Source organism: Anser anser (assembly GCF_964211835.1).
Source record: "Anser anser genome assembly, chromosome: 1".
NCBI classification, from domain to species: domain Eukaryota; kingdom Metazoa; phylum Chordata; class Aves; order Anseriformes; family Anatidae; genus Anser; species Anser anser.
Genome location: NC_139720.1, coordinates 7,013,779 through 7,036,580, shown reverse-complemented (window position 1 = coordinate 7,036,580; position 22,802 = coordinate 7,013,779). Strand labels below are relative to the sequence as shown.

Below are 22,802 nucleotides of genomic sequence, written 5' to 3'. Positions count from 1 at the left end.
TTAAAAGCTACAATTTGGGGTATTATCTGAATACAGAAGAGAAAGTGAGGCTTTTAGTAGAAAGATGTAAAAAAATATGTAGAATTTCAAAAAAGTTGTTCTACTTTTGAAGAGCTGTGAGGTCTTTCAATGAACTACTGAGTTAACTTCTACTTTAATAAGCTTCTTGTTTCTATTTCATTTCTGCTGTCCCCAGCTCATGTGCTCCTCGGTGCAGAAAGCCCTGTTTGAGGAGGAGGACAGAGTGAAGAAGCTGCAGCAGAAGGTGGCGACGCTGGAGAAGCGCAACAAACAGCTGCGAGATCGGGTGAAAAAAGTCAAGAGGTCTCTCCGGCAAGCTAGGAAAAACACCAGGCACATGGAGCAGATGAACCGAAAGCTCAGTGAGAAACTTTCCTCTGCAGGTGGTCAAATCCCCTATATTAACTCTTTAAAGCAGGAGAACTCGCATGCTACCTACCTTAAAGTATAATGCAAGGGTAAGTGCTCAGGCCAATGATAATGACAAATTTTGCCTGCATTAGATCAGGATCTGGCCCTCACACCTTGTCTACACTGTGCTTCAAACCTTGCATGGAAAATGAATCTGAACTTGCTCTAGACATGGTGCTAGGAATTAATCAGAAATGCAAATTGGATTAATCTAGGTGTTGGAGGAACTGCCCAAACCCAAGTCCATGGTGTCCTGGGTGGACGTAGGGCCAGACTGTAATCTAAAGCACACGGTGCTTCTTGGTCCTCATCCCCCTGCTTCTGTCGCCAGTTTTAGGTTGCCTGTGGCGGGATGGGTGTGATGAAAGTGCCTGTTCTGCCCCATGGGCCACTGCAGGCACAGGAGCTCTGTTAGGAAGGATCTGATGCCCTCTTACCTGCTTCACATGGGGTAGGCCAGGAAGGCCAAGTGCATGTACGGAGATGGATGCTGTAGGAAGGATGCAGGCATAAATGCTCTTTGCTCCATCACGACCCCAAGCTTTCATCTTCCCTTAAGCTTGACTAAAGTCTATATTTCCTTGTCTGAGCAAAGGCTATGTCCAGGAGGCATATTCATTTTGGGCCCCTATTCAAAATGAAATGCAGATGTGCTCAAATTTGTCTTAAGAGTTTCTAAATATCCCTAAATATTCTAAACTAAATACCTAATATTTTTCATTTTACCAGGAAGTGCCTTAAGAGTCGCAGTAACTCCCTCAGGTGCCTTCTATGTTGCCCACCCAACGGGGTTGGAAACCACCTCATTCTGGGTCTGTGCCTAAGGCCTAATCCAGCTCCTGCAGTCAGGAGTGGACTTAGCCTGACTATTACAGGCCCAGCAGACAATTTCAGATCCTGTTTTCAAGCAGGTTTCATTTACAGTGTGGACAAGGCTTCAAGTTTTGTAATCACTGTTTGAGGTATAATGGAGGTTGCTGGGCAGCCTCACTTAGTTAGGTTTAGATACTGTAGAGATCACATCAAAATCAACAGGGCATTGAAAATTAAGGTAGTTTATATATGTATATATTTTAAAATCCTATAGAAAATATTTTTATTACACATTTGATATGGTCTAATTTCTTAAAATATGAAGTAAATCTGATTTCTTTGATATCTCATAAAAAAAAAATTCATCGTGGTCTTTATTAGACATTTACAAACTGACTTCTGCTCAAGCAGTATAGGTTAAGGCATCAGTATCCATGGCTGACACATTTTTCAGCTGTGTTAATGTACCAGAGCATGTCTTTGGTCTTGGTAGTCAAAAAATCTTTGTTCATAACAGGGCACTGTCAGGAGAGGAAGGTGGAAGAATAGTTTTTGTGTTTCTTCCCTTCACAAAATAGTTTCCCTTAGCCCAAGCATAAGCCCCAAGTGTAGATATGCCCTTATGCTTTTCAATGGGGACAGACAGCCCTTGCTCAGCACCAGGGAACATTGACAATTTGCCAGGGCTAAACCTGGTTTATACAAGCTGGACCGATCCAGATGACAGAGGTGGAGTCCTCAGAAATAACACCGTGCAAACCACCGCTCTGCTCCAAATTCTCCGTGCTTTACCAGATCTCTGCATGGTCTCCATGCTGTGTCTCAGCATTTAAAAATAGAATATATCCAGGCTGCAGCCCTGCTGGACCACGCTTTAACTATCCGTGTGCTAGGAAAAGCCCGTATCAGCTTTCAACCATGAGCTTCAGTCCAAGCTGAGCTCAGAAGTTAAGCCTTGTGTTGGCTTCTAGGATGCTGCGGAGTTTAATTGCCTTCCAATTTTGCTCCTTTTGGAAATAGAGCTTTCCCCCTCCCCTTTGAAATAATATTTGCGTTTCTTAAGATTCTGACTCCTCCAAAAGCTCCACTGGTTTCAAAGGCTTCGCCTACCAAATCAGCACAATTCGAGTTGTTTTGTGCTGTAGTCAGCAATGCTATTTCCTGAGAACTACCACAGACCTAAGGCTTCCCTAGAAGCCATCAAGAGATTTTAACTCTGAAATGTAAATCCACAGGAAAATAACTATGTGTTTGTTTGTTTGTTTGTTTGTTTCTGGTTTCTACACTGCTGTTTGAATAAATTGACTGTTTTTCCTGGTATAGGTATTAAAAACTTGTGTCAAATTTTCTTTTTTTTTGTTGTTTTTTGTTTGGCTAATAAAAGCATTCCCTCTGTTATTCATTTATGTTTTATAAATGTTTTTATAAAGCTGAGAAAGTATACTTGATATAGCTACACCTTTGCTATTCTTACAAATTTTCCAAACACAATGTTGAAAAACGTTCTGTTTTTGGGTGATATTTTTGTCTCTAGACAAAAAGATAGGAATTTCCATCCTATTTTTGCTTTTTCTCTAGCTTAAAAAAAAAAAAAAAGTAAACCATTTTTTTTCTCCTTGTCAGTCTCATGAGAGTTTTGTCACTTTGTAAAGAAAGCAAAAACAAAACCCCCAAATACAAAATCCAAACACTACCCAAAATGTCTCCCCACGATACAAAACCAAGTAAGGGTGTGTCCCTGTGGGTTTTTCTCTTTTGAAGATTTTGAACCATTTCCAGAGATAAGGACTAGCAGTCAGATCAGATCTCAAGGTAACTCTTTCAACACGTAATAGGGGATGCCAAGCCCAAATAAAAATGCTATTAGAGTGTCACCATTAACTGTCTTATGGGCAGGAAGCATGAGTGTGAAGGGGAGTTTGTGCATCTTAACCCAGTCTGGGACTCATCACATAGGGCCTGACACAGACAGACATTTTCAGACCCACTCTGCAGCTATTTCAATGACCAGCTAATCTAGAAATGCAAAAAAAAAAAAAAAAAAGACATAAATTCTTGCTATTTCCCAAATTAATGCAAAGGGCATTTCTGGGTATGTTCCTGCTTAAAAGCTACCCAGGAGAGACTGACTGGTGAAAGTACAGAAGTGCAGAGGGAGTTGACAAGGGGTGGTATAGAAACCCAAAGAGCATGCTGGAAAAAAAAGGAGGATGGGAGGTGGGGAGGCAAGAGAGAGCAGAAGTTGCCCTCCAATGAGGAAACAATTGGTCAGAAACACCATCGAATGAGGCACCCCACACAAGAAGTTTAAAGATCCTTTATAAATTATTACCATTTGCTTTTGCAAACACATCAGGGGCTTGAAGGATGCCAGAGTATCTGCAGGGCTAGTGCTAAAGTTTCCCAGAGCAGATGAAGCCAGAACTGGGGGCAGAGAGGGGATTTTTTGGCCTCTGTGTTCACTGTGAAGGAATGTAGGGATGCTCTCATGGCTGAATATTTTTTATTTTATTTTTTATTCTTTTTCTTTCCTGAGGGACCCAGCAGGTGACAAAAAGAAATTAAGGAGAAAAATGAATATTAACAAATTGTAAAGCCAAGGAGCAAATGAGTAGGAACAGTAATGAAGTGGAGAATTAGCTGAATGATGCTGGGTGACTGATAACAAAAATAAATGAAATGCAATGTAAGTAATGTGAAAGGATATCCATGGGGAAAAAAATCATATTTTTTCACATGAATTGAGATGCTCTGAGCTGGCATCGGCCACCTAGTATCATTGGATAAAGTCAGTGATCAATTACCCCATCAACTGGATCAGTCTAGTATCATGAAGAGGTCACTCCATACCATTCAGTGAAAACGCTGGATCAACACTCAAAAAAGCAGGTGAAGTGGTAGAAATCATTAGGAAAGGGACAGAGATCGTCATTACACTGCTAAATATGAGGTACACCCACATCTGGGATGCAGTGGGCAGTTATACCTCACCCCCAAAAAAAAAGCATCTAATAGGAAATACATAGTGAGAGGCAACAAGAAAAATCCAAATTCTAGAGTAGCTTCATATGGTAAGCCTCAACAGAGCTGAAAGGGATATTTTATTGATGCTCTGGGCCCCAAAAGCACCTTATGTCCTTATATATTACAATAGGAACAATAGGAAGAACTCTTTTGCATTTTTTTTTAATGGGGATGTTTGTAGAACAAAGTGCACCACTCATAAAATCACAAGCATTATGCTGATTCAACAGCCCTACGTGGGTAGCTCAAGGAGAACCATGTAGTGGTATAGGAGGACTTATGGAGACCAGACAACACTAGCAGCTTTCTCTGCTTCTCAACACCAAAACCATTGAGAAGAGAATGAATTCCATATGTTATTCTGTTTGGGTTTTAGCAGGAAAGGCTTGTGGAGCAGAAGAGCACACCAGTGATTCAGAGTCGCATCAGTAAAGCCCACTTCCTATACACAAAATTTCTCGCCAAGCTAGGTAATCTCTCATTAATGAGGCAAAGGAGCCTAAGTTAATTTCTAAAAGGAGAGAAAAAATATACAGGGAAAACTGTGTAGAGCAGATAAAACTGACAAGATATGTCATTTGTTCTTGCAATAAATCTAAGTAATTGCAAGGAAATTTCATTTTCCTCCCCATTTAACCCCAATTATTTTCATTTAATCACAGAAACTTTGCTAGTTCCCTCCAAACCAGGCTGCTTTGCGTGTGAAATGTCATTTCCAACATGTGCTTGGGTTTAGGCATGTTCCTAATCCCCTAAAACAAACAGAGCAAGCGGGACAGCCTGTTCCAGCATACGTGGTGCTGCTCTGGGAGGGTTTGTTGGCTCCGGTCGCCTTGGCTCTTGGGGGAATATGGCCAAGTGACCCCGGCAGGGATTTCCCTGGAGCTCACACTTCAGGAGGTAGGCAAAATATAGATGTCATGGGGCAGGAGCAATGCCTTCTTTCCAAGGAATCACCTCTTAGTGGGCCAAGATTTGGTTGGTTTTCCATTCGATGGGCTTGGTGGCATCACGACACTGTTGGGGGTTTCTTCTTTGCAATTGCTTGCTGCAAAAGTCTTCTTTTTTACTGAGATTTTCCACAAACAAGGAGCCATTCCTCAGAACAAGGTGGTGGTGGGTGTAATTGTTTTGCAATGTTAACATATAAACAGTGAAGTGGCGTTTTCTTTGGCAGACTCCCACACTTTGGAGTCATGATGAAATTTGGCATAAATCCCTATGACCCCCACCCCTCACCCTCATCCCCCAAACAAAAATCAGCAGGAGGCCTTTGAAATATTTCATTTTTGCAATGCTTGCATGCCCAGTAAACCTTTGCAGTGCTTCATGGCTAAAACTGCAATGAATGCCCTTACGGAGACTTCTTGAGCCTCTCTTGGGTCTTCATCCCAGCCAGACAACTGGGATGCCAAAGTAGGCAACACAGGCAGAATCACAGAATCACAGAATATCCTGATTCGGAAAGGGCCCACAAGGATCATCGAGTCCAACTCCTGCCTCCGCACAGGAGCACCCAAAAATCAAACCATATATCTGACAGCTTTATCCAACCACTTCTTGAACTCCAGAAGTCTCGGTGCTTTGACCACTTTCCTTGGGGGCCTGTTGCAGCATATCAAAACAGATACGGCATTTCAAAACAGTGACATTTCACTGGGTCAAGAGAAGGAACTGGTTTGTATAAAACCCAAATTCACTGTTTGGCGTGGGTTTCTCAGCATGCCCATGCAGGCTAGACATGCTCTTTGGAGAGTGGAGGGGATTTTTGACACTTCTTTTTTTTTTTTTCCTATTCTGCTCTTGTTTACTCTAGCAGATAGGCCACAATCCAAACCCTAAATTTACAGAACTCCATCAAATCCTCTCCCTGATGTTTATAAGTATCAGCCCTGTCATTTGCTCTGCTCCCCTACCCCATGCACGCGTTGCTCAGGCTCCAAAGGAAATGTTTGCTTTCGCCAGGGCTTTGCTCAGCTGAGTCAGTGTGCTGGAGCCCGCGTGCTCAGGATTGTCCTCTCTGCCCACAGCCTCCCTGGCAGCAGCTGCAAGCAGGTCTTCAAAGAGCTGGCTGCTCAAATTGCTCAAATTGCTCATATTAAAGAGTAAATCTGCTCCATGGGTATGAGAAAAGCACAGAAAGGGCAGGAAAATTGCATTAGACGTCTTTTGTTAGCTTGCTGCAGAACAGCAAATCTGCTGGGTTGTGTTGTGACTTAGCAGAGGAAGAGGGAAGCAGCAGTCCTATCAAAAAGCATTTCAGGTCATTTAACCTTCATGGCCCATTCCTTCATCTCTTTCTCACCCAGGAGGAAATAGGTTTGATGGGCAGAGGTGCCCACCTGGGGCCTGGGGCTCCGGTGGCTTGGGAAGAGGACAGAGGGGAGCATCACACTGAGCTGCACCAGGGGAGGCAGAAGGCACAGAGCAGGAGGTTAACATTTCTGTTTCACTTCCCCTGCCCAGAGAAAAGCCTCCAGGGCAAAAGGGACTTCATCGGCAATGCCAGTAACACCCCAGCAGACTACAGAGGGGATGAGATGCCTGATCTCTGCTTGTTCTCCAAGGACAAACACATGCCTGCATCGCAAAGGGGTGCTCGCTTGATCTGTTCCCATGCATTTCCATGGGAATGGGGCAGCTGTTCTGGTCTCTTCTTTTTCATATTACTTCTAAGATTATTTCTGAAATACCCTGCTAGCTGGAGACTTGGCCTCAAGAGATAAGGAAGAGGAAATGTCACAGACTGTTGTCAATAAATTATTTTTCCTATTTCTTGATGCCAGGAAAAGCAGCTCTTGCTGGAGAAAAACAGATCATAAGCTACACTATCTTAAAATTATTTGGTTTAGATATGTTAGAAATTGCAATAAGTACCAATAGCTACAGAGTGTTAGTTGGAAGCTGGCAGCAAGGAAAATATTTTCTGTAGTAAAAGAAAATATCTTCTAATTCAATCTCTCTTTTCTTGTGTATATGATGGTGACTCAGGCTAGTTTTAGGTTTCCAATCTATTTTTCTTCACATGCACAACATGAGGGCTCCATTTTGCTCCCCGTGAGCAGATGATGAAGACCTAATTCCTGCCTCGAGAAATGGATCATATAATTGGAGCTGGAACCTGTGCTGCTTGCTAAGAGGGTGAGACAGCTCTGATTTTATAACATTTTCAGTAGCTGTATTTACGCTTTTCAAGTTGAAAGTTTCCATACTGGTGCCTGTCTCTGCCTCAATGCATGGAAAAAAATTGTTTCCAAACTGCCAACCATCTCCGAGGCTGTCTGCAACTGAAAAACATTTTATTTTTTCTAAATATTTCTCCTGATTTTTTTACCATCACCATCTCCAGAGCTGGAGTCTGATGAGGATATTTTTATACCAGGTTTGTTATTTCTATGGAAAATCCACCTAAACTGTAACGAATGGTTGTCAGTCCTTCAGCTGCATAGACTCAGACAAGACTCTTTAAGCAGCTTTGCTGGCCTGGTCTTGTGGACCACGTCGGTGCTGGCCGCTGGTGGCATTGCTGGCAATGTACCACAGCTGGGTGCAATCTGATGGGTCAAGCGGTGCCACTTGCTAAAAGTCTCTGCCAGGAAGCATTGTGTGTTTGCATCCTCATGTCACCAGGGAAGTCCATCCTGTGGCCACACACGTGCTACCTCACCCTTGGGGAAGGAAACCCAACATCCACCTGGAAATCAAGAAGAGCAAATCGTCCTTAAAGCCCCCGTGACAGATGTTTTCAGTTAAGTGCTTAGATCAGATCCTTAGCATAGGATAGATCCTTAGCCTCCAGTGCTTAGCAGAGCAGAGAGAAAACAGGACTGTCTCGTGGACAAGGTCCTGAGCATCTTCCAGAGTACCTCACGAGGCTACCTTATCCATCCAGACCCCAGAATTACATATAGCCCTTCTCACTTCCACAAGGCAACAACGATACCCCCTCTCTGTGCCCGTTACAATAGCGTTTGCCCCGTTGTTCACTAGGAATGGCACGTGCTGAGCACACTGAGGGATGCATAATCTATAATAACATCATCTGACAATTCCAGTGTTCCTTCAGTCCTCTTATATCTAACAAATATCACCCAAGCTCTGACATGCAGGCACATCTGGAAGAGAAAAGGTGTTTGATAACCCCTGAATCAGCATTAAGGTCATTTCAGGGGAGAAAAGAGAAAGGATTTTGCATTGATAGGACACTGGGGTCTGGTTCTGGGAGAAGATGTAGGTGCCCTGGTGGAGAGTACTCAGGGACTGTCAGGGACCAGCTAAAGTTAGATGGGCGATGTGGGCAGACTCTCCTAAATCGGTAGAATAAATAACCAGAATAATAAAAAGTAAAACAAATAACAATACAATAAAATTTAAATAAGTATTAATATAATAATTAATAACGAAATTCATAGTAATAAATATCTTTGAAAATAACAAAAAACGTGGAGCCAGCCAATACTGCCATCTTAGTGACAATGTCTGGTTTTAATATACATGGCTTTGTGCATATATTCATATATTTAATATATGGCTTTATATATTTAATATATGGCTTAATGCACATAGGATTATACACACATAGACCTTGGGAAGTGAGAAAATACAGTTCAATACCCTCCTCAGCACCCATCCTTGTCACCAAGGTGTCAGCAGTGGCTGAAACCCCTCCAAAGCCCTGCAGCCAGGCATGGACCAGAGCACATCCAGGAGCACAGAGCTCCCAGGGTCAGCTGCATTTGAAGCTTGGTGGCACCAATGCCAAAGTGAAGGGAAGTCTTCATGGCAAAGCATGATTCAGGGGTTTATTTTGTGTTTTTATCCAATTTAATGGAAAAGGAGTGAGCAGGGCCCAGGCCTTGCAGCTTCCAGGTGAGTGCAGATATTCAGATGGAAGTCCTGAAGGTGCCAGACCAGGAGGTTAACACATCCCAATGTGCCATAACACGCCTGAAGGCTTGGGCAAGCACAGACAGCAAATACCCAACTTGCTGAGATACAGCCCCAGGCAGAAGACATCAACACCACTAATGAGGTGTTTCACATGTGCCAGGAGCCTTCACAGCCCCTGCACGATGATGCAGGTGAGCGTCAGGAAGGATAATACATCCATCCTGAGCCACACGGACCTATTGAGCTTTAAATGCTGGGGGCAGGGGCTGCTCTCCTTGCAGCCCTGTGGGTTACCCAGGGTCAGGGGATGTGGGAAGAGGATTCATTTCCACACATTTCCTTGTTCTGAATCTGCCTGCTTCACTCCTGCAGGCCAGCCTGTTTTCTCAGCTATTGCAGCCATGAAGCAAAAGCAAGTCCACCCTCCTAATGCCTGCACAGCTTCCAAACCACATTCAGTAAGGCCCAAAATCCATCAAAGACAACAAATATGAAGCCATCCTCCAGCGGGCACAGACCCTGTCGTCTTCCTCTTCCAAGCCAAACTGAAACACTGAACATTGGTCTTGGCTTTGCAATTATAACATACCTCCAGATTTGCTGGGTTTGACCTGGCATCAAGCTTTTTTGTACCAGCTGCAGCTGTCCTAAAATGCATATGATGAATTCAGATGCAGCCAGCTTAGAAGAGCTGACGTCTACTGCAGCATCTCAGGCAGCCCCAGCGTGGTGGGACCGTGCTGCTCTTAGAGAGCCATGGGCAGTTCAAGGACAGGGTATCAGGGTGCTGGATCTGGCCCCGCTTTAACAGAGCAAAATTAGTGCTGCACTCAGACCACCTGTACCTAATTCTACACGCTGACTCAGGGTCTACGTAGGATGGAGAAAGGAAAATGTAATCACACTGTTTTAATTAAAGACAGTGGAAGTTTTCCAGCCATGTCTCTGTAGCCCGTGCAGAGACAAAAATCCCTCTTCTGCTAAATGGATAAAATAAAATGCATCGTCACGCTGGGGATCAAGCTGATTCGAACTTTATATCCTCATTTGCTCTGTGCTTAATTCTCGCCATTTTTAATTAACTGCAGATTTTCTTTGGTTTCACAACTTTATCTTTGGAGCTGATTCTTTGTAGTCTTCGTCTTTACACATCACAGTCCTTATAGAAGCAGGCTTCAGGGTGTATGAACAGGGCTGGTGAGGGGAAGTGATGTAAAGCCGGGTTGTAGATAGGAAGTAATTTTTTCTCTGTAGCAGGAACCGCTGTCAAACAAGACGCAACGTATGGTCTTCACCAATGGAACGGGAGGAAGCAGCATATTTCCAGCTACAAAACAGCAGGCTTTAAGCTGTAAGAAGTTACAGGCAGCCTCGGCAACACAGAGCTCATTAGCAATGGGTAGAGAATGCGCTGCGGATGCAGCAGTCTTGCTGGAAATCCGGCAGGGAAGAGGCTGTGAAGACCTGTGCAGGCAACGGGCAGTACCTAGCCGTCATGTAGGGCAGCCACGATGGCCAAAGCTGCTTCTCGTGGATGTCAGGACATACTGTAGGGAGATCCTTGGAGATGGTGGTCCTTCTCACGGGTGCTGCTGGGTCCTCCGCCTAAATGCTCATCTGGGCACCGAGATGCCAGAGTGATGAGAAAAAACATTTTGGGACATGGCAATAGACCTCAAAATAATAACAATAAATAAATAAAAATAAAATTAAATTAAAACAAAACAAAACAAAACAAACAAACAAAAAAAACAAGCAACCAACCAAGCAACCAACCAATCAAAAACCACAGAGATTTGGTCTCCCAAGACAGGAACAATTCTCAGTGTATGTTCTAGCCATGGGCTGCATTCATTTTTGGGATCTTAAGTATTTTTTTTTTAGGTCTTCTCCTAAATAACTTGCATGCAAAGTCAAAGGAAGTCCAGAAAGCAGGAATTGGAAGCTAGGCTTTAGACTCACTTTTTACCATTTTCTTCCACTCACCCCTTTGCTGTGGGGATGCTTGCTGAAGTGCTAATTTTTCTCACTCTGAGGACATGTATTTGGATGAAGAGACAAAGCCACTGCAGACTGATTTTCTGAGCTTTAGACTCCATGATACAAGTGGAAATTCAGTAGGATAAGCTTGTTCCTTTTTAACTTTTTATGGATTTTATTAAGAGGCATGAACAGACGAAAATCCCTCTAAGCAAGCATATTACTAGCCTAATTTACTAGACTTTCACTAAAGCAATTAAAGACAAAATGATGCAATAACCCAATTCAGGACGCATTTAAGACTGAATCAGTAAATCAAAAGGTTTAAATCACCACCGAAAGACCATAGATAATCAAAACAAGTTATGAGGATGATGCTGAACTGAATTACTGTATTAACATTGCCTTGGGAGAATTAAAAAAAAATAAATACTTTCCAGTTCAGGTCCCCGGCTCATCTTATTACAACCAACCCAGTGGTGATGGGCACAGCCTGGTACAGGTCCATCAGTCAGCTGGGGAGCATTGCCATACAGCTCTCCTTGGCCATGCAGTGGCCATGTAGCCCAGGGCACGGTGACTTTCAGGCACAGGTGTCTGGACCCTGTACATCTGTCTGCAACCTGCCCATCTGCTCAGCCACATTTGGAGCTACATCACCTCATCAGTCAGTCACCACCTCCTTTGCTCAGCTAAGTCCCCTGGTGTCCTGCTAACAGATCCTTCTTTAGTGCAACTGTTGGCTCTTTCTGGAAGGTCTTTGTCTTTCTTCCAGCTGAGCTGCTGAAAAGTCATTTCTGTCCAGATTTAACATGAACTGTTGGTACGATCAAGGACATGGCACTTGCTGCATAATGTGACTTTTCAACTAGGAATGATCCTCTGACCAGCATCATGGCAAGTTGTCCTTCAGAAAAGCATTTCAAGTGCTTACTTATTAATACATATTTGCACAGACACTCATCTTCTCTGTGAAAAAAAAAGAAAACACAGGGTGAAGGTTGAAAATCTTTTCCTTTTTTTTCCTTGGGATCTTCAACTAACTTGTACATAATCTGTACTTGATAGTGAAGATTCAGTCAACACTGCAGTCTGTTGCTCTGGACTGGTGAAGCCCCTGACCAGAGGGGTTGTGGATTCTCCTTGGAGATGAATAAAAGTCACCTGGATGTTGGATGTGGTCCCGGGCAGCCTGTTGTAGGTGATCCTGCTTGAGCAGGTGTGTTGGACCAGATGACTTCCAGAGGTCCCTTCCAACCTCTCTGCAATTTTGTTACTTGTAATGTCTCAAAACCCCTGAAAAGTGCATTAGGAATCATATAAGTACTTAGGAAGGAAGAGGAATTGGAAATCCCCCAACACATGCTTCCACTGTGATCACCATTTGACTCAACAGTGGACTCTGATGTTGGCACATTTAATGGCTGTGAATTTGAACATTGTCCTAAGCATTCAGGCAATGAGTGCAGGAAAAAAACGCTGGGATCTTGGCTCTGAGAAAGCTGAGATAAAAATGGCAAGATCTGATACAAGATCTTCCAGTAGTGGAGAGGAGATACTAAGGAGCCAAAGGACTGCTCAAGTTGGTGAAAAGCTTTTGCTAATGATCATCAGGTTCCAATCCCCCTGCCATGGGCAGGGACACCTCCCCCCTGCCCAGGCTGCCCAAAGCCCCATCCAGCCTGACCTTGGGCACTGCCAGGGATGGGGCAGCCACAGCTCCTCTGGGCAGCCTGGGACAGGGCCTCACCGCCCTCTGAGGGAAGAATTTCTTCCTAATGTCTAATCTAAATCTACCCTCTTTTAGAGTCATTACACCTTGTCCTTTCATTACACTCCCTCACAAATACTCCCTCCCTACCTTTTATGTAGGCCCTCTATGTACTGGAAGGCTGCGATAAGGTCTCACTGGAGCCTTCTCTTCTCTAGGCCAAAGAACCACAATGATACGATATGATATAAATTATTATAGTGGTATTACATATATACACACTTCAGTGTGTGTCCATCACATACCTGTGCTTTTCTGTCTATAGAGATGGGAATTTATCCATCAACTCCCTTTAGGTTCAGTATGGGCTCATGGTAAATACAACTGGTGACACATTTTTTGATCAAGGATCTGATCTACTCTGGTGCTGCTTTGAGCTGCAGTGGATCAGGGATCAGGAAAGTTTCATTCCAGGTGCTACTTTGAGCACATGCAAACCTGAAGCATCTCTGGAATAAATCTGATATGTGCCTTTTCAGTATTGTACCTGCCCAGCTGGCCTCCAGCAAAAGGAAATGTTAGTTTGATATTTTTGAAGCATTTCTGGTCACTGCTAGACTGTAAGCTGAGGTAAGGATGTGAACACAGCTCCTGCTTCTGCCCCAAATAATGAAATGAAAAACATACAAGAGCCTATATGGTGCCAAAGAATGCACAAAGCTCATGAGTTAGATGTGAACAACAAATTACCTCTCGGCTCTATTATTATTATTATTATTAATTTCCTTAAACAAAATGCTTTGTGAAGAAGGTAAACAGCTCATTAATTGACTGTAACATTATCACAATGTTGCAGTTATAAAGAAAAAAAAGAAAAAGAAAATGTGGTATTCAGGCTAAATAAACAGAGCTTGGAAGTCAGGAATTTATCCCAGTGTAATCCAGAAAGCCCAAATGGCAAACAATCTGGAAATACTCAGCTGAATACTTGCAGTGCTGATCCAGATGGTCCTTCTTTCCACTTCCATATTTATCAACAATGGCTATTATCACAGTAATTCGGCTTTGTTGAAGGGCTCCACCATACTAAGGACATGGATGTGCTGGGCAGGACACATACCCACAGCAATGGATATGTCCAGAGCTGGGAGAAAGTATAATATGATGGGAACAACATGTCCCTATGGCATCTTATGTGTGAATACCAACACACAGAAAGCCTTCAAAATAAGGACAGTCCAGTCCCCTTCCCTCCGGCACGAACATGGCTGTTGCAAATCTACCCCAGCCCCTGTGATGATTTTTTGCATAGATGTAGTTTTTCAAAGACGTACCTTCCTATGGATGTGTTCTTCCGAAGCACAATGGCAGATTGTGGAGCCCGCCATCTAATCCTAGTTCTGTGGCCACAGTCATATACCACAGCTTTGAAACAGTAATCAGGTTGGTTCTGGTTCTTGTTTCTTTCCTGGCAATATAGAAGCTATTTATGTAATTTGTCTTTTTCTTTATATTGCTATGGGTTGGCCATTATCACTGCTGTTCATTTCAGCTCTGTTATGGAACCAGATATCTAAATCCATGGGGCTTTAACCCCAAGCATGGCCCCACCTCCCTGATGGGCACCCAACAAGACTTGTCTGGGCAAAATGATTTTGCCAGCTATTTGTAAAGGAGGTATGAAGGGGAAGGAATTCTTGTGTGCCAATGAGGGAAAGCCAGAAATGCAGAAACAAAATGGGGAAAATGAATATGAGTTAAAATATTTATATAAATAAAAATAAAAGAAAAACAAACAAACAAACAAAAAACCAAGTCAACACACACCAACAACATGCTCTGGAGGAAAAGGAAGCCAACAATGAAATGCACACAACAGATTTTGGAGCCCACAACTGACTGCAGAGTGACTCAAACATTAGCAAAGATCCCGTCTCCTTTCATGATTCTCGTCACAAGCCGTGTAAACCACCAGGAACAGCTCAAAGGTGCACCAGCACTCTAACAACTAACCATCACTCTAACAACTCCATCTTCTTATCCCAGCTCCACACAGACACTCTCAGGAGAGTACCAGGATACCCCCAAGAGATAGCCATGTCTCCATGTGTTGCCATACAGCATCACTTCCAATAGCAATTTTAGGAAACAATTAATGGACTAATCATTCATTAATTTCTAATTCATTTCCTTATGGAGTGAATTAGGGAGGAAAAAAAAATCTTGTTTGGAAATTATTTCATAAAACAGCAAAGCCACCATAGAAACTATTTACTTCATTTTTTGCACATAGGTGGAGACTCATGCACTCAAAAACAACACACTTCACATCAGGGTGATTTAATTGGATTTATTGGAGGAAAACAATTAGTCATCCCTTTAAATTCTCATTATGATAGAAATCTCGATATGTATACATGATTGTCAAGGCAGAGAACCACTTGCGACGTAGCCCCATTAACAATTTGCAGTATTGCAAACTCATTATGCAGATAAAACTTTTGCGATGCCTTAATACATGCATGGAGTAAATACACATTCTCCCTTCTTTTTGGACATGGATGCTGTTATGAACTTGTATCAATCACAAGACCTGCAATATTAGGCACACTGACATTCCTTGATTAAGATTTAAGCCTTTGTAGAAAACATGCTTGCATTTTCGTTAAAAGTTGACCAAGAGATGTTTTGCAGTTGAGGTCATTGGGGAGTCACTGCTCTGGGCAGACTGGGCTTTTTTTGGTTGTTTGCTGACCCAAATCAAATATCTCTATTAAAAAAAAAAAAAAAAAAAAAAAGGCCCAAACTGACCAAAATGCTGCTTCTTAACTAGAGGCTGATAAGCTGACGTTGTGTTGACCAGAAATGTGAGTCACGCCACATCTCCCATTGAGCTATGTATGACCTTCCACGCTCTTCACTTTGGCGGTGATGCTACAGCTTGGCCTGGTATGACACAGCATGCACAGCACCAGGCTGGACTTGCAGGATGCAGATGAAAGATGGAAAAGCTTAGGGCTGCCCTGAGCACCTCCTAGGGTCTCCCACCCACTGGGAACCACAGGACATGTCCACCTCCCCATGGAGCCTTGTGCCATGTGCTTCCTCAGCAACCTGAACTTGGGCTGATTTACAACTATCATTAACGATGATTTTTGCACTGCCAGGCAGTGTCTTGGTGATGACATGGCATCCTGACTGAGCACCAGCCTTGAAGGTGGGCTCAGGACTTCTTGGTGCTTTCAGCCACCACGGAACAAACCCTGATATAATTTCCAAGGACTGATACCTGCTTCCTATGCTACCAACATAGCACTTTCTCTCCAGCCCTTCTATTCGGCATGCCATTACCAGGAGCCCAGTACCATTTCCCAACCCTTTCAGATGCCTTTGTTTTGAGATTTGAGAAGATGAACATCTTCCACACCAATGCAGTGACCATGGAGGAGCTGGGACCATCGCCCTGTCAAAGCTCACAAAAGGATTGGGCCAGATGTGTTAAAACCAACATGTGGCCTTCCTGTACCCTGCCCTGCCGTAGAAAGACCAGCACAAATGAAAATGGATCGATGATTAAGGGAAGACGAGGCAAGGCCATGTTTCCCATGTGGAAGAAGTACCAAGCCAAACTCTTCTGCGCATAAATGGTGGCACGGCTACATGGAGGCTGAAGGACTGATTGCAAGTATTTAGGTGGTGATGCTGGGGAAGGCGCTTCCGTATTTGATGTTTCAGAAACGAGTGGATAATTAGCTCAGCTCGTTGCCCTATTTCATGCAGGCAAATAATCACAGCATCTTGGTCCACAAAATGCAGTTCGTTCTGCAACGGGTGAGAAAGAAATACCTCCTAAGAGAAAAATACTAAGAACTGAGCAAACCAGCCAAAGTTTTCACTAAGGATAAAGTACCAAAAAAGAGAAAACAACCCTAAAGAGACACTCTGACGTGCTTTTTGGCAGCCCTGAGCATCGGCAACCCAGGGAAGGTATTTTAGATGCAGGCCAAACTTTTTAACATCATGTTCAAAGGGGGACCCTCCCCGACTCCCTGTTTCTAGATGTGTGTACGTGACTGCTGCATAGTTTTCAGCTGCTCTGGATGGTGACTCTTCCTGCACATGCTGCGGAGCATTCCACAGAAAGACAAAATACATTATCAGGTTTTGCAATATCTTGTTCACAAAACATCAGCTTTTGCATTTACTCAAACTTAACGATGGATTTCAAGTTACAGATACATTAAGTCATTTAAAAGCAAAATCTAGAAGAAACCCCTTGAAGAAAAGGCTGGATCGAATGTGCATAAAGAAAAGGCTCGTGAAATACAGAAACAGTGAACAGCAGTTTAATACATGCAGTGCAGTAACATGCATTTATTGGACATTTTGGTGTTATCATTAGTTCAGCGCTTGCGAGTGTACAAGCCATGATTCCGCTCTGGGGCATGGAAAAATGTAAGAGCTGCTCTTCTGACCTTACTGTTTATGAAAAGGAGGAATAAAATAACCAACTGGACAAAGCAGTGGCACGCTTCGAGGTGGGGAAGGGGTCTTGAAAACCAGAGTCTGGGATAAAAAGCCTTTATCCTCGGCTATAAACACTATGTACACAGCTTCGACCCAACAGCACAAAGTTGGACCAAAAAACCTGAACCAGCTCCTGATTTCCCAGCAGTGGGGCCTGCGATCCCTGGGGCCAGAGCACACACACACACACGCAGGGGCGGGCAGGCAGGACCCAGCTGCAGGGAAGGTGGGGAAATGAAAGGGATGGAGTAAAACTGTTGCTGGGCAAGAAATCAGGGATGAATAATGTAGCAGGGGAAACCCTGTTTGCACAGTGCTTGTGGGCAGGTTCCTGCACTCAGCCATTGCCAGCGTGTCCTCCGTGCTCCATTTTGATGCTGTTTGCCTTGGATGCTGCAGTCTCCGGGTGTGTTTCTGGTCTTTGCTTGAATGAGTGTGGTTCTTAGCATCGAGTTTCTGGTGCAAAGAAGCACGATAATGCAGGCAAAACTCCCTTCACATGAATAATTTCAGGGATGCGTCCAGGCTCCAGTTCAACCAGATAAACATGCACAGGAGCATGAATGCAAGTAATCCCATTAAATGGCAATTTCCATGTGCTGAAAGGAAGATACTTCTGTACCTCGGGGCTCAGGCTAGAAGCTGCTATTCTGCAGGCGTATGAGTCCCTCAGCTCTTTAGAAAAACCAAAAGCAACAGTTTACTCTGCCTGAACTCGCTGGCAGAGGCAGACTGGTGTTTTTATGCAGAGTTCACCTAGCTAGCACTGCTTAGAGCTGGAGCTGTTACCCTAGGGGGAAATGTTAGCAGAGCTTTCCTTATAGCTTATCTAGTTGACTCCAAATTCACACTGAAGGACAAAACTCTCCCTGCTCACCAATGGCTAAAAGCTCTCTGGCTTTCCTTGGGGGCTTGTTTCGCTAAAACCAGGCTCATATTTAAGGAAGGGGCAGCCTCAGGGCTGCTGACACTGCTCTTCTTGGGCATCGCTCTGGCTGTGTTGGGTCCTAGGGCTGGGAAATAGTTTTGGGCAAGCTCTGAAGCTCCTTGGAGCTGAGCAGAAAGAAGGAGAACTGCTTACAGAAAAAATACTGTCGGTAGCCGTGGAGGTATGCAGGGAACACGCACAGAGCAAAACCCAATCCAATGCCTATTGCAGACTACATGAAGATGACGACCAGAGGGCAGACACCCCTTTCTGTGGTTCGATTCATTTCAGGAATGAACCTTTATCATTTCTTGGTTTTATTTCAGCGCCACAACCAAAACAGACACACGAGGAGTAGGTAAAATCCAATTATTATTTTTTTTTTTTCTGACCCCACTACTCTAATGGCACCTGTACAAGAGCAACCAAGACAGAAAAGACATCACCAGCAGGGTAACACAGTCTCATGAAAGCATCACTGCCAGGTTTCCCCGTACTCCTGCTTCCCCCCATGCGGCATGTCCACTCCGTGCTGCAGAAGGGGTGATCCAGCAGGCAGTGAGGATGCACTGGGAATGAAGTCACATGCAAAATCAGCAGCATAAGCCCCTGCCACTGCAACACTGACTTTCAGCTCGCAGAGTTCACGGGCAGCCTGTCCTCACCCTTCTTCTGCGGGCTAAGGGGCCAGCTGGAGGTTTTCTGGATTTTTAGTTTTGTTTTCCCAGCAAGAGCACTCTGCTGTTGGCATCAAAGATGGCCTCTGTGACTCTGGAGGTAAAAATCAACAATCAAAGCTGCAAGCAAAGAAAAAGAAGGGGAAGGAGCTGAGGAAAACAAGTTACAAACGGAAAACACATCGGTGCCAGTCAAGTAAAGCAGAAAAGGGAAACAGACAGATGAGCCCAGGCTGAAGTCCTCGTGCGAGGAGTAAATCACAGCTTGTTTAGTAGGACGGCCCATTGGGAAAGAGCCCAGAAGAATTTTTCTACCTGCTCCAGCATGGAAAAGTCTGCTTTGTTTTGAACCATCTACTTTTGGGCTATCAGCCCCTTCCCCACCTGCACACGTCATTTACTGGTGCAGGGGAAGGACTTGTGGTGGCACTGGAGCATCCCTGGCAGGCGATGCTGGGGTGTTTGCTGTGCCAGGCTGTGCTGCTCAGGGGCAAACAAATCCAGCCCCCAGACACCTGGCCTGGGTGCTGCTAAGCCATACCACTTAACAGATTTGGTCAGATTTAAGTTTTATCCAAGAGATACTTTGGGACTCGCTGATGAGAGATCTCTACCCTATGCGCATGGAGAACCTGGTCAGGTCCCCAGCTGTGTCTCACTGAACCAAAAGAAGAGCTTCCCACCACACAAAACTGTAGCAGAAAAAAACAATTTTGCTTCTAAGTGCTTCTGTTTCTCATCTTAACATCCCAGTGGTTGATAACAAACCTAAAATAATGATGATAAATTGCACAGCTATGGCAGAATATTAGGTACCGGAAAGACTAAAAAAAAATAATTGCATGTTTGGAAGGAAGAAATACCCCTCCAATAAAAAACACAGAAAACATTGAGCATATAGGGCAGCCAGTGCACAAGAACCCCCTGAATACGGGACAATACATCCGCTTTTGCTCCCATCACTGCTCTTTGGTTTGCAGATGGAAATCCATTTACTTTCTTTTTCTTTTTCTATATTTTTTTCTGCAAGATATATTTGAACGTTATGTTTTGCATAGTAGCTTCAGCAACTACATTGAGTTCAAATCAAACCTCATGTTTCAGAAAAGAGGGAATGCGGAAAGGGAATGTTTGAGCCTCAACCTTAGAAGCAATTGTCCAAAGACCAAAATATTCCCTAAACAAATCCTGCTTCTGGTGGCACGAGTGTAAATGTGGGAATTCGACTGATTCCAAGCTGGGGGACTGCCCATGTACGTACATGCATCTGGAGCAGAACTGAGTTTATGAAATCACGTGGGTGCAGAATAACTCCAATTTCTTGTGACAGGAGTGTCTCGCAGACTAAAGCTTCCTTCCTCAGGCTGGTGAAATAAAGTAGTCTTGGTATGAGTGTAAATTGTATGATAGCAATTTTCAGCGACCCTTGTCAAGGTGACAGTGGTCTCATGGTGACAATGGTCTGAGCGTGGGACAGGAGCATGTCTTGCAGCAAGGACAGCCCCTGCCCTTCGGTCTGCCCAAATCTCGACGGTTTTGCTAAACCCTGCAGGCATGGGTGGCTGTTCCCAGCAAAGGGGGCTCATTCAGATGTGCTGAAGCCCTCTGAAAATGGGGAGTAGCTTAATAGCAAGGAAACTGGACTTCTATCGAGTGTCACCAAAGGAGTGGCCTGTCTGAACAGTCGGTGCTCATTGACACCTGCTTTTCCTGCATTTAGCACTCCAAATGTGATGGATGAAATCCCGTGTGCTGGTCAAAGCCAACTGAGTGAAGCTGAAGCAGGAGTTTGAAGTCTCGATGACAAATAATTATGGCTTTTCACAGCACGGTCACTATTGCCTGATCCATTCAGCTGCACCTGTACTGCCTTTCGCAATGTTTTGTGCAGGATAAAGGACATGAACATGGTGATTGAGCACAAGGCTTGTGCCTCTGGGTGGGGATGAGCCCGTTTGGGGTACAAGAGAAGTAACCTGGAGCTGTTGGGCAGATGAGGGCAAATTTGCTCTCCTCTCTATTTCAAGGTGCATGGACATACAACACAGTGGCTGTTCCCAAATAATGCACCAGCACGTGTAGCCTGGGAAATGCATGTATTAAGTAATTAAAAAAAAAAAAAAAGAAAAGAAAAAAGAAAAGTTGAGCTGGTTTTTGTATATGAGCTCTACAGAAGGGTGCAAGCATCAGCCCTCTCCCAGGGGCAGAAACCGAGGCACGCAGAAATCATTTCACTCTGCCCATCACATGCAGTGGCTGGAAGGGATTGCCAAGAAGGGAACTGCTGCAGGATGAGGCTCTGTTGTTTCGCTTGCCCAGCTCTGGTCTGCTCCTCAAAGGCACCGCGTGCCGGCCTCTCCTCTCCAACAAGGGTGCTGCAGGCTGCCGGCACTGCAGGAATGGGGCTGGTGGTGGCTGGATTCTCCCCGTGGCTTTCAAGGAGGAGGAGGAGGGGGAAAGCAATGGTTTCTTACTCGGAGCAGCAGCTCTGCTAAAGCCAGCCAGGCTTGCAGTCCAGTCTGAGGAGTGAGAAATGGCATGCCATTGAAATCCTCCTGTGTTGCCAAGTTGACATCAACTCCTACCTACAGAAACAGCCTATCCTCCAGCAGACCGGGAGGAGGGACATTACTGGAAGTATTTCTTAAAAGAAAAAAATATATCTATAATGCTCAGAAAAGTATCTCTATTTAAATAATCCAGTTGAGATGTTTGTAGTTAATGGAAAAAAAAACAATACAACATATACTGTTACCTACACTGAGAAAAGAGTAAATCACTGGGGAAAAGAATGAGTGTTCATTAGTTAGAACATTGCTAGACTCACATATATATATATATATTTATATATATGTATATATATGTACAGCACCAGAGACTTAGATCCGTTCCCCCTGGAGTCATTGCAGTTTGTGATAAATGAAACATTTCAGAATTGCAGTATAAAATATGGCCATAAAAAAATCTTCTTTCTTCTAGTCCTTCAGCCCCGGCCGCCCGGGCTCTCACTTGCTCCCTGTGTGCACTGTGGTCACTGTGGTGGGTCTGGGTCTCCGGTCCCCTCCTACTGCCGAAACGCCTGAAGAAGCAGATGAAACAAAACTACAGAGAGTGGATGGAGACATACCTAAAAGGAAAGCCAGAAACAGAGTTAGAAGTGTTATTTTTGGAGGGGGGGAATGTGGGTGTTGCTCCCACAGCCTGCTCCAGAGCGGAGGGGACCGCTGCTGGAGATGGTGCTCCTGGCTTTGGTATGTGTCCAGCCAGACCGAAGCCACATTTCTAGGGTTGAAGACAAAGAGTTGTGGGATTCAAAAATCCCTCCAGCATTGTGCTTGCTCAAGGTAATTTTCCTCGTGGGCACCTCAAAGGTGATTAAACTTCTCATCACGGCCATCTAGCTAAAGGAACAGACCACGCACCTGGGCTAAACGCATTTCCCCAGGCATCCTGCAAAGCTGCTGATAAAAAAAGTGCAGTGGGTCAAACTCGTTGGTGAGTTCCTGTAAATCTAGAGAGAAGGTAAATTTGTGTGACTTGGGCATCATGCTAGCGACACCTTATGTCACTTCAGGCTTTGCTGGTATGTCTCCAGGACTTCCAGCTAAGAGATGTAGACTGACATAGGTTAGGTGCCTGGACCCAATTTTTACCCAGGCAGCTGCTTTTGAACTAATCACAGACTTTTCACAGACTTTTTTAGTGAAAAAATGGGGATTTAGCTAAATAGAAATATTTATAGAACGTGTCCACTTCCAGTGAACCCTCCAGCACAGCTCTAAAAAACACAGCCCTCCAAAGAATAACCCCTGAAAATCCC

The 22,802-nt window shown here is 44.2% G+C and overlaps 2 protein-coding genes across 4 annotated transcripts in view; one reads left to right on the top strand and one right to left on the bottom strand.

Moving 5' to 3' along the window:
* The window catches only part of CCDC3 (coiled-coil domain containing 3), a 51,630-nt gene extending 35,982 nt beyond the window's left edge, over positions 1–15,648 (top strand). Inside the window, exon 3 of the mRNA XM_083819636.1 lies at positions 197–15,648. Within this exon, the coding sequence (XP_083675762.1) occupies positions 197–472 (276 nt within the window). The 3' untranslated portion in view covers positions 473–15,648. The remainder of the gene's footprint in view (positions 1–196) is intronic.
* Positions 15,187–22,802, bottom strand: part of CAMK1D (calcium/calmodulin dependent protein kinase ID) — a 220,482-nt gene continuing 212,866 nt past the window's right edge. Inside the window, exon 11 of one of the 3 annotated variants that reach the window (XM_083819638.1) lies at positions 15,187–19,076. In XM_083819638.1, the coding sequence (XP_083675764.1) occupies positions 19,075–19,076 (2 nt within the window). In that variant the 3' untranslated portion in view covers positions 15,187–19,074. Of the gene's footprint in view, positions 22,110–22,802 lie in introns of all 3 variants that reach the window. The other 2 variants (XM_083819639.1, XM_083819637.1) reach the window with 2 other exon arrangements.